Below are 12,304 nucleotides of genomic sequence, written 5' to 3'. Positions count from 1 at the left end.
TCGTTAGCAGCTGCCCCACAGTCCCACAGCAGGAACTACATTTTTTTGACCTGAAAACTAAGTAGAAACTAAAATCAACAGGAGTCCAGATCAACAAACAAAACACAATGAGATACATATAATATAATAGGGAGGATCTAAACAAGAAGTCCAGTTTAATGATTCACTTTAAGCCCAATTTAATGATTCACTTTGAGGATGTAGTTTTGATTTTGGTGGTTCCTCTCCCATCTGACCTTCCTCTAGCCAGATTTTCAAGGTTAGTTAATCATGAGACCATTCAATATCTTCCAACTGATGATAGAATCGGTTTTAAAGTCAAGTTGTGCTTTATTAGGCTTGTTAGGCTTTTGGCTTTGGTTTGTATGCTGTAGGATACATGTATGGATGAGATTTCTTATGGCAAACCATTAGGATATATATGGAATGAACTGGAAATCTAAAAATGGATCAGAATCGACAGAAATACACCAAACAAATATAACCACATTTATTTTGAAAGTATAAAATATCACACTGTAAAGGCCACTTTTCAAGGGTATAATAACAACCTCAAATGTTTTACACAAAATTTGAATACCTGCCCCTCAGTCTATAATCCATCAAACAGAAATGTCATCGTCCCACTTGACCTCAGAGACTGCACACATTTTAGCCATGTATCTGATGCCAAGGGTTCTGAAGGTTCCTGGCTGATTCATTCTAGTCCAACGTTCAGAGGTTGCAGGTATTCCAGGTGTTCTCATTTCACTTCAAAACCAGTGTACAGGCACAGCTTGACATCAAATTAAACAGGCACTGGATGCCCTCAAACTTGGAGACGCTCATTGAATGACAGAACAAAAAAAAAAAAATGCAGTTCACATTCTATACATTGGCACCAGTCAGGCTCATATCCAAGACCCTGGTACTACAGGCAAATTTGGCTCGCTTTGATCTTAGCAGGCTCCCTCTTTCTGATTCTATGTCAGTGAACGTTAGTTCTTATTCGTTCCATGCACAACCATTGACATGGTGTCAGAATGAGGTAGACCCGTTGTACCCAAATCTTAGCTTTAAGTTTATACCTATGAAGTAACAGTCACATCAACCGGCTCGAGTGGAGCGGATGAAAAAAAAAAAAAGAAATTCACATTCATCCCACATTTTATCTACAACTGACTGATCACTGACATGTTGGAATATCTGAAGTGTTCCCTAGAAATGCATTACTCCTGCTTTTCCCATCCCTTTCTGAAGTAATGTTTTCCTTATTCACAGATACCAATATGCCGCCTCTACACATCAATCCACTAGTCCTCGGTCTCACCAGGCATCTCTGAGACACAAACTGCAATACACCCGAGAGAAATCAAAGCTGGCAAAGCCAAGTTAGATGAGGACGCACTGCTACACCAGTGACACGCTGATGCATGTATATGTGAGGTCTGTGTCAGTCTATGCTCTGTGTCCCCTGAAGGCTGAAATGGAGCAGGGGGCTTGCACTGGGGTGCGCTCGAGTGCACTGGCATGAGATAATGAGTGCCTGCGGTTTAGGCTCCGATTATCCAAAGCCTAGTTTCTGTGGACTAGGACAAAGTGCCAGAGCCCATATTGCTTGTCCCCCTGGAGGATTTGTGGTTGATGATGCTCTCTGTGGATTTCAGTAGTCTCTCCAGGCATGGGGCGCTGATCTTTCCTAGAGGCGGCTGACATGGCACAGAGTCCATGTTAAGTTCAGGGGTGTCTATGGTGGAGGAAACTGAGTTGTCTTGTGTTGCATCTTCATCCCTATGTGCTGTTAGCAAGTTCCGGACTGTGCGCTGACCCTGCTCAGCAGTGGGTGAGCAGATGGGAGATGTGTGGAGCCATTTCAGATTGGTGGCAGAGTACGGTGCTGGAAGGAGGTGGTCACTGCCCCGCATGGCCTTAACAGCCACAGGAAAAGCACTAGTGCTGCCAGAGTTGAAGAGACCAACAGAAATGGGGACTGGAGGCGAGGACAACTGTGACAGAGATACAGAGGCAATGACATACATTTCAAATATATACTCTGCTCTGAAATTATTGGCATCTTTCATTATGATAAGCAAAAATGAATATCATCTATATTAAGTAATGTATACAGTATATACATTGTATGTGTGAGCACATGTGCTGTTTGTATGCGTGTACACGTGTGTTTCCAAACACATCATTTGCAAACAGTGCAACATTCTTTCAAAAATACCCACACCACCATAATTAATATTTTTTGTCAGGAGAGAATTGCTGGCAAATATCCAGCCGTTTTAGACATTGTATTATCATTCACATTGTAAATTCTGCTAAATGCTGGAAATGGAAATGTAAATTATTGAATATAATTTTTACACAATATTTTATAATACAGGAGAGCAGACATTGAAGTCATTTCCCCAAATTTATGCCAGTGTTTTTAATTATAGAAAATAGCAATTTATTCACACTATACCTTCTGACACAAACTTACCAACTGGTTTATACAGAACATTCAGCCATTATCTTTTAGAAAGGAGCAAGCAAACTAAAAATTTTTTTGTGTAGTGTAGCTGTTCACCAAGACCCTTTTCCCCCCAATATGAGCTTTGTTCTTAGGTAACACAAGAAATATGTGCAGTACCTTACAGCTGTACAAATGGGTTTTAATCCTAACTTGACTGACCTGTTCCTTCCTAGTCAGTGATTAACGAAGAATGGTTATCGTCTGTCCTTTCTGTCTACCTTAGCCATGTTCGTGATAGCCCAGAGTTGGTGATGAATGCTGGTATGAAATTACCGTTGGTTCGATCCCCTCTCTAAAATTACTAAATGCAACCATTTTACACTTGGCACCCTCTTAGTCTGACATGACACTTATGCTTGACTTTTTTTTTTTCCAAAATATATAGTGACGTGTGAGCCACGATAGCAAAACACTTTACCTTGGGTTTTTTCAGCAGTGTGGTCTCTTGTGTCAGCTCCACAGCAGTGGTTTGGTAGTTGGGTTTTATGTTTGGAAACCAGGTCTTCAACATTTCCTCCATTTTCAGGATGATGTCAATATAGCGCTCACTGAAAGACACATGATGAATTAAGGATAAATTTAGGACATGGTCTGAAACAAAGGCACACGATCTGACCTGAGCAAGTGTGAAAGTCTGCTTTCTTTTGCTGAACATTACTGGTAGCACTGGATTCAAAATCATGTCTCGTCACAAATACAGATCACACATGTTTAAGCTTACACGTGGCACAGACCACGTTTCCTCTTGCCTCTAAAAATAGGTGCATAAGCCTACAGTGATACACTCGCAGCCACGCTGCATACAAAGAGGAACAGTTGCCCTGAGGAAAAGAGACGCAAACTTTACTATCCACCCACATGCTGCTGATCATGGACTTCTAAAAGGATTCAGCAGATATTTAAAGTAGATTAGTGTAAATCAAAGGACCAGATTCTACCTGTCCTAGCCCTATTAAAATTACATGACATATTATCCATTATGACTTCTGCCAGGAAAGTTAATTTGATCGCCTTGCCAGCTTTGAGGCCTTGCTCTGAGTGGCTGCCAGCTGGCAAAATAAGTCAACCCAAGGGAGGGGCACACAACGACTTCTCTTTGCCACCCCATGCTGCATGTGCCCACAGGGAGGTGGCCTCTCTTCCGCTTAGTCTCTCTCTCCAGCAGCTGCTGGGTCAGCTGGGGCCATGTTGGCTTAAAGCCCTGATCTGCAAAACGGGGGCCTACGATTTAAAGTCACTGTCTATTCATCTGAGATGGCGACATCCCAACAATGTACTGGGTCAGTTGCATGCAACGTGTTCAGAAGTTTACAAATTCTTAGCAGTTCAAGAAAAAAAATCTGTATTTGTATAAAAAGTTGCAAAGGTCAGGGTTAGTTTCATGGGATTGGTTGTGTTTATACTATACCTTATCTTTGCATGTCCTTTGTTTAAAATTAAACCCATTCACATTACCCTTTTCTTATTCAAATTCGTCTGAATTTTTCATGTGATTAGGATCATTAGCAATATAAATGGACTTAAACTACACTACAGTGTCACACTAGATATTCTAGGAACTACAATGCAATTCAAGAAGAATAGACCTTTTACAGCGCAACAAAATGTAACAAAGAAAAGTGGCAGGCTTTGTGCCAAATACTGTTCTCAGAATCAAGAATGACTCACACTGGGATGGCAAGTCATATAAAGCAACAAAAGACTTTCCACCAGCTACACTGCAGTACATGGTCTCACCACATGACAGCTAATTGATTGGATGTACAGTTATTTCTAGATCGGAGCACATAGCAACTAGGCTGAATGGTTCTCCTGTTGTGGCCATACAGAATGTGCCATAGCACAGAGTCCAGAGTACAAGAAGGTCTGCTGGAACATACCTAGAACATCAGCAGGAGTCTCCTACAGCCTCCACAATACTCAAGTCCTCTGGCTTATTCTACACATCTTGAACTTTATTCAATTCCCAAACTTGGACAGTTCTTTAGCTACCTCACATTTTCATTACTACGCATGGGCTGTAATCTCAAGCTTTCTGGTTCTTGTATTCCTGCCATCCGTTCTTGTATTCTTTTAGGAGGCATTATAGTAGGTTCAATCTGAATAATGTATTTGTATTTGGTTACTTCCCTAATACACAAAAACTAGTATACAAATCACAGACTGGTGAAACTCACAGTGTACATGGATGGAAGTATTACAAGGATGAAAGCTCTTACCCCATGCAAGGATTCTGTAGGACCCCCATTATTCTCTGGATTCGATCCATGGCTACACTCTCCTGGAAAGTGCTGAGTCCTGTGAATGGAAACCACTTTTATTTATTTATTTATTTATTTATTTGGTTTTTGACACTCAGTTCTAGAGCCTTGTCTCTGACAGGCTGGGCTGTGCCTGTGCAGCAGATGGGTTTTTGTAAAAGTGAGTGGGAGGGCAGACTCTCTGTCTCTGTGGCCAGGAAGTCTGGGGTCATTTGGAGCTCCAGCTTTGACGGAGATCCCAGTACGACTGCTCGTGAATGCTTGCCTGGCACACAGCCTGCCTAGATGCAGTGCCATGCGGTGCTAAATCCCAGCCAACAAAATGCAACATTCAGTATCTACTGGGCTTAATACCATGTGGTAGTGTGTATGCCTGACTCATGCATGTTTCACCAGTCCTCTAACCACTGCGAAAACACTGAAGCCAATATAATTTCACAGCCAATATACAAACGCCCCAACACTCTACCTAATGAGCATTAGAGACAAAAAAAAAACATTATATACAAACAGATAAGTTAAAGGAATGAACAGTGGCTCTGGTATTGAATAGTCTCTTTTCCAGATCAAACAAGGGCTCACTGAATCCTTTAACAAGCATGAAAATGACATAAATTTGATGCCATCATCTTCAGTTATCAGATCTTAATCCAAGAGAACACCTATGGGAAGTTTTGCCACTAATCACAGCTCTTTATACCCACAATCAAAAACAATAATTGTTTTTTTTTTTCAAAAAAAAAAAGAAATAAATAAATAATTCATCACTGTAGTAAAGCTCTATAAAGCTACAGAATATGTGCTAAAAGAAACACTTTATGAAGACCCTTTTGCTGTTTTTTTTCCCCTTTAACGTGTCAATTGTCTGTAGCTCTGAGATTTCCATCACACCTTTAACGTGTTTTAGGAATTCCTGATAATTTATAGGAAAAATTGCAACAATATTTTCACATACTGTTGATCAATTACATTAAGACAGGCCATAAAATATGGAGTATTGAATAATGAATATAAATATTAAAGAATGAACTATCAAGAACTTGACAGGCTTGCAAGCAGTGTTCAGTTTACACATTACCACAGCTGTCTTAATGACATGATCATGCCTTGGAAATAATAAATTCACTGATCAATCTAATGGTCATACTTTGAATAACATCCTAAAATCAGCTGTAAAGGAACTCCTAAAGTGCAGCTGTTCTCTGCATGATGTGACATCTTCCAACACACCTAATGCAGTGACTATAAATTTATGGAAATAAGTGGAGGTAAGTGGAACCCATAATCTAGTCTTCTAGATATCAGTCAGGAGCTGCATAAAATCTATTTACTTGTAATCCAGCTAACGGAAAAGGCCACCATAACATTACGGAAAGATTATTGCTAATGATTTGAATAATTTTCACTAAAATAGTTGTCATTCATTGTTGAAACATTTATAAACTTTAGAAACCAGAACACATGACAAATTGAATATTCTTAGAAGAAAAAGGCTCCAAATTGTAACAGTCAGTTACAATTTAGCTGGATAATAGAAATAATAGTAAAATAATGTGTGCATTTATTACATAATCAGATTTTCAGGTATTTTTAAAGTTTCTGGTGGAAACATTGTAAAACTGTTTTATTATGACTTATGTTCACTTGTAATATTTCTGTTAAACATTTATACAGCACATATTCTTGATATATTTGTGAAATTATAAGCCTATAAATGCAGTCCATTGTCTCCATTTCTGCTGTCCTCTATGGTGCTCTAAACAGAACAGTCTGTAGTAATTAATGAATACGTGTGAGCCTGCACTTGTAAACAATGCAATGTAATTTTTTCATCACACAATATCAAACAACTTTGTGAACCATGATTTCACAAAAAGACGGAGAACTCTTGAAATATTTTGTGCAGACAGGAACCTGACAAACTCACAAACCAAATCATTGACTATTCCTGCTTTGAAAAAAAAAACAGGCTAGAAAAGAAGGCAAAGTAAAGAAACTATTCAAGGCACAAATCAGAAAAGCACATACAGAAAAAAATAACACAATTACTGATATTCAATGAAGGGCAAGACTTCACTATGAACTAGAGGAAATTAGGGTATAATATATTTATGCATGTAAATATAAAAGTAGCGACTAGAGGTAAGTATTTCTGGTACTGTTGCACACAGATGGCTGAGACTGTAGTAAGGAGAAGTAAGGAAAGCCATGTGTAGGGATGTGTGAGGTCAGGAGTGCAGTTGAAACCCCTTGCTAGAGAACAATGTAAGAAGTATTTTTTAGAGAAAGCTGCTACTCACGTTCTCTGTATCTGCCAGAACGGAGGCCATTCAGGATTGAGGAGAGTGGGTGAATATAGCACTGCAACTCCATGCACTGCAGAACAAAAACCAGCATTCAACGCCTTTTTTCTAACACTAGTCATTATCTGATAAAGAACAACTCTACTGTTGAAAGTGTCCTGAGGACATGATTGCAAAATAGTTTTCGTTTTTGAAGAGAGAGCGTTTTCCATGTGGAACCATTATGTAATTTCTTAAATCTTCGATTTCTTCCAATTCGGAAATCTCAGAATTCATATAGATATCTGCACCTCATAATTTAGACCCTGTATAAGTTTAGAAACCAAAGCAATGTGAATTATTGACCTTTCACCAAAGCACTATACACTCAACTGACAGTTTCTTCATCTTCAACTAGATAGAAGGGAGACACCTTTCCCAGAAACAGTTCCACCATGTTTATTTCGAACACTTATTCTGTTTGAGTGTGAATCTAGATCATGTGGGTGATACGGGCCATCTTCTATAAAACTGGCACTCCCCTTGCACTGAATGTGCCTGAAAGACAACATGCCATACCTTGCATGCAAACAGCTTGTCCTTCTCTGTTGGGCTTGCTGTGAGCTGCTTTTCATTTTGCTTCGGCACTGGCAGGCAGCGTGATCTTTTCTGCGCCTGTCTGCTTTTGCCTTTAGGGCTTCCTGGGGTGCAGATGTGGTCAGACATGTCTTCCTGTCCCAATAGTGAAGGGTCTCTGTCTCCACTGCTGAAAGAACTGGTTGGGCTGGAGGGGGGACTGCTCCTGCAGCTTCTGTCCTCCTTAACCTTCACCGAGTGGTCACTGCTTTTCCTGCAAGTTTGAGGCCCATAGCTGTTCTGAGCTGCAGGAGTGGTGGGCATTGTGTCCTCTTCTTGATCATATTTAGTCTCCAGCTCGCTGTTGTTGTGCTCTTCATCATCACTTGCCAGCCAGTCAATGGAATAGTCCGAATCTGATGCCGACATCCTCGGCCGCTTCATTACTGGCCTGTGGAAAAAAGAAGAGGCAGACTATAAGTCTAATACAAATGCAATCAATAAAATGTAAATCCCTGTTTGTGGGTATGTACATGCAGAATATGAAAAAAGAAACATTATTTCTTACCATTCTCCTTAATTTTTTTTTGTTTAATAGAAGCAATTGGGGAGATTAATAGCTAAAAACATTTGCAGTGAAAGATGCCAGAATATGCATGAATGTAAGGGGCCTACACTGTAAGGCACAGACCAGTCAGTCATCCATGCTCCACCCTGCAGATAAACAGTGTCCACACAGAAGGCTGTGTGCTATATCACCACCACAGAAATCCACCATGTGGTCCATACTCTTAAATATGTAAACGAAAAGCTGTCTGTGACTGACAGTTGTTTTCCTGCAAGCCTTATATGCAGTGTGTATTTAAGGTGATGTATTAATTGAACAAAATCCATGTTCAATCAACATGCAGCCTGTTTTGGGTGTATAAATTATTTCTTATGTATAGATGTTCTCATATAAAAATAACTGCTGTGTTTTCTCTGCTTTTTATAAAATAAGGGGCCTCATGGATGAGGCCTCTTGACTAACCAGGTGGCTAAAAACTTTTACCAAGAGCCTCAAATGCTCATTCAATAAGATAAGATTGGATCAGAGCAGCCATGACAGCCACCGTGAGATGGAAACAATAGTCCCTCGACCACAGCTATTTTAATGAAGCTGCAACACTGACATTTATAACATAAAATATGGGTAGAGTCCCACTTAGGAACTGAATTAAAAAAGCATTTGAATCTGATGAGCACAAAAGCAGATTTTGTAAAAAGACAGAAAAGAAATCAAGACAGACTTTTTCAATTGGCCTGAGGCATTCAACATTCTCAGACTTAATAAGTTGTTCACTAATAAGAACAATACAGAAGACAGTTAATTGGGGGCTTTATTTTAATTGTTACTATTCCTGGTTATGCTGTATAGGACAGATAGTAAGCATCCGAAGCCAGCAGGGAAAAACTTTTTCCTAGTAATTCACCAGAGTGTTTCACCATGAAACCACTTCCATAGTCCAATAATCACGTATTGTTGCTTTGCAACCTGTAATGAAAGGCTTCCTTTCCCAGTATTTTTTGTTTTGTTTTATCAAGCTGTATTTACTCAGTGCAACTTATAACATCCAATTGAAAGATATAACAGCAAGAGGTGGAAAAAAAAAAGAAAAATTAGTTGAATATACTATTTGGATCATTTATTTTGGATATGAGAGAGGGAGTATCATAAAAATGACATTGTCTCAATGGCACACCAAGGTATTTGACTTCCACCTGTGATCAGCTGCGGTCTGAAGCATCTCAGTTCATTGTGGTGCAACTGAAGCAAACAAATCAACTGTGAGTGGCAAGGCACTGTTAAAACAGCTCCAGGATAAAGTTGTGGACAGGCACAGTTCAGGAAATACAAAAAAAAATTCAAAGGCTTTATCAATCCCCAGAAGCACGGTGAAATCTATTGTTAAGAAGTGGAAGGTGTTTGGTGCAACCAAGACCCTCCCTGGATCAGGACGGCCCACCAAACTGGATGGAGCAGCGAGGGGGAAACTTGGCAGAGAGACTACCAAGAGGTAAACAGCAACTTTGAAACAGCTGCAGGAATTTATGACAAAGAGTGGTCATTGTGTGCATGTGACAACAATACCACAAATTCTCCACAAATGTGGCATGTATGGGAGAGTTGTGAAACTTCTCAAGAAAGGCCAAATGCAGTCATGACTGGGCTATGCCAAAATGCACCATCAAAGATTCTGAGGCCAAGTGGAAAAGGGTGTTATGGTGAGATAAGAATAAAATGAAACTATTTTATAGCCTCAAACAAGTAAAGCAGGGCAGTGGTAATATCCTGCTGTGAGGGTGTTTCTCTGCAGCAGAGACTGGAACACTTGTCAGGAGAAAAGGAAATATATACAGGGCAAAATACCGAAAGTTGTCAGTGGAAGGAAGACACAGCAAAATCGATTAAAAAAAAGATGTCCTTGAATGGCCTAGTCAGAGTCCCGACTTAAACCTGTGGAATGTGGAAACTTAAAATCTGTGGAATGACCTGAAGACTGCAGTTCACCAACAATTTTAAATGAACTTGAGTAGTTCTGCAAATAAGATTGCACAAATAAGTCTAGATGTGCAAAATTGGTAGAGACATATCCCAACAGACTAATTAAAACAAAACACTGGCACAACAGGGTGATCCTTTATCCAACTCAGTGATTGTTTTTTTTTATTGGTTTTTTCTGACCTGTTTTATATTTTATTTTACTTGGATGTTATAAGTTGCCGTGAGTAAAAACAACTGGATAAAATAATAATTGCGTCTGTCTTCATTTCAGGCTGCAAATCACATTTTTTCTTGCTTATTTTGAAGGGGGGTGATTCTGTTCTATACCCACTGTAATTAGCACTGATGCAAAGGAGGAAGTTGTTCACTCTCCAAAGGCAGTCTGTTTAAACATAAAATTAAAACAAGTGTTTCAAAAAAAAAAGCAAAGCAGATTTGTGACATCACAATACTGTAATTAACAAAACATAGAAAACATGCACATTTACCAACATTTACCAACTTCTGTTTATAAAGTATTAGAGAATTGGGCCACATTATGACCCATATTTATATATAATATATATATACACTGTATATATAAATATATAAACTTATTAGATCTTTTGAACACGTGTACTCTAATAATAAAGTGCACATTATGTAACCAAGCGTCAGAGACAAGGCGGTAAAAACGCGCCTCTGAAAGGTGATGAATTACTAATGGCACCATTTCTATCTTGTGAAATTTGTTAACCTTTCATAGGTTTCCAAAAGCAGGAAAAGCGTGGAGCAACATGCTGAGAACATCCGATAAGTGATACAAAGACCAGCCTTGGCAGTGAAATGATCAACAAACAGAACAAACAAATCCAGTAAAACATAAGACACTGTTGCACAGTCTGATAGCATCGAAGAGACTGGAATAAATCAGATTATAGAACTCAGATTAGATCCATACACAACCCCATGCTATAGTATTAAAACAGTAGACTAGGTCACAACAGAGCACTAGTTTGGGGCATGGCTAGATCATCCAAGGTGATTATATAAAATAAAATAAAACCAAACCGCGAAAGATATTGTTTATCAATAGTTTATTACCTGTATTAAAGAGGGTGGGGCACGAGACAATACCTTAATGCAGCCTGAACTCAAATAACTACCTAGAGAGCATGTTATTATACACAGGTGTGTGTGTGTGTGTGTGTGTGTGTGTGTGTGTGTATTATATTATATATATATATATATATATATATATATATAAAAATACACACACACACACACACACATATACATACATATATATATACACACACACACACACACACATACAGGTATATATACACAGGTATATATATATAGTCGATCACAGGTTATAAAACAAGGTTGCGTTTTTGTTTTTTTTTCCCTCAATCTATAATCCTGCATTTCTTATATCCCTATAATAAATGTTATATTCTCACAATCGATCTTTAAAACAAAAGGAAAAAAGAAAAAGAAATGCGCCATTTGTTTTTGTTCTATTCGAATAGATTATGAAAGCTTCAGCACATGTGTAAAAACATACGGGGATCCGGGACGACAATGAGCGCCGATTTCACTGCATAGCTTTAGGCAACTCGTCTAAACTCTCTTTACATCTCATCACATAAAGATGTGCGACAACTCAAGCGCTAAATATCCGCCTTACAAAGTCATCACAAATGTCGGAGCAGTTTTTGTTTGATGTTTAACAACGCGGTCGTACCTTTTTTTCAGGATGTAAGGGATCGGTGCGTGTTCCTTTGTTTCAGAGGTAAGTCCCGGACACGGTGAGCAGCCCGTCGACGAGCTTCGTGCTTTTCCGTGATGCGGAGCTGCGACTGAGACGCCCGTGTTACTGCTCCCCAGGCAACGTGTCTGCGGGGGCGTGCACAAACACACCGGGCTCTCCTATTCGCGTCTTTACAGCCCGAGCTGACCAATAATATTCGTGTATAGAAGCGGCCGTGGGCGATTGGCGAGAAGAGATTATATATGTAAATGAGATGGAAATGCAGAAAACACGTGGACACGCGGATCGGTTTCAGCCGGACGGACTGTCAACTCGGTGGTTCTGTTTTTGCTCCCAGTGGCAAACTTATTCACGCCTCATTAAATCAGTGTGGCTTAATGC

At 39.4% G+C, this 12,304-nt stretch overlaps 1 protein-coding gene across 2 annotated transcripts; it reads right to left on the bottom strand.

Annotated features, from left to right (window-relative positions):
• Positions 1 to 466: 466 nt before the first annotated feature.
• Positions 467 to 12,079, bottom strand: LOC132857541 (circadian-associated transcriptional repressor). 2 transcript variants are annotated; one of them, XM_060887537.1, is made up of 6 exons: positions 11,897 to 12,079; positions 7,626 to 8,073; positions 7,065 to 7,140; positions 4,723 to 4,801; positions 2,922 to 3,051; positions 467 to 1,985 (listed from the first exon to the last, which is right to left on the bottom strand). In XM_060887537.1, the coding sequence occupies exons 2-6, from the start codon at positions 8,064 to 8,066 to the stop codon at positions 1,569 to 1,571; spliced, it is 1,143 nt and encodes a 380-aa protein (XP_060743520.1). In that variant the 5' UTR covers positions 8,067 to 8,073; positions 11,897 to 12,079; the 3' UTR covers positions 467 to 1,568. The 2 variants fall into 2 exon arrangements, with proteins under 2 accessions (XP_060743520.1, XP_060743521.1); XM_060887538.1 differs by lacking the exon at positions 11,897 to 12,079 and adding an exon at positions 10,499 to 10,523.
• Between the last annotated feature and the right edge of the window lie 225 nt (positions 12,080 to 12,304).

This window comes from Tachysurus vachellii, chromosome 14, assembly GCF_030014155.1.
Source record: "Tachysurus vachellii isolate PV-2020 chromosome 14, HZAU_Pvac_v1, whole genome shotgun sequence".
Classification (NCBI taxonomy): domain Eukaryota; kingdom Metazoa; phylum Chordata; class Actinopteri; order Siluriformes; family Bagridae; genus Tachysurus; species Tachysurus vachellii.
This window is presented reverse-complemented; position numbering and strand designations above follow the sequence as displayed.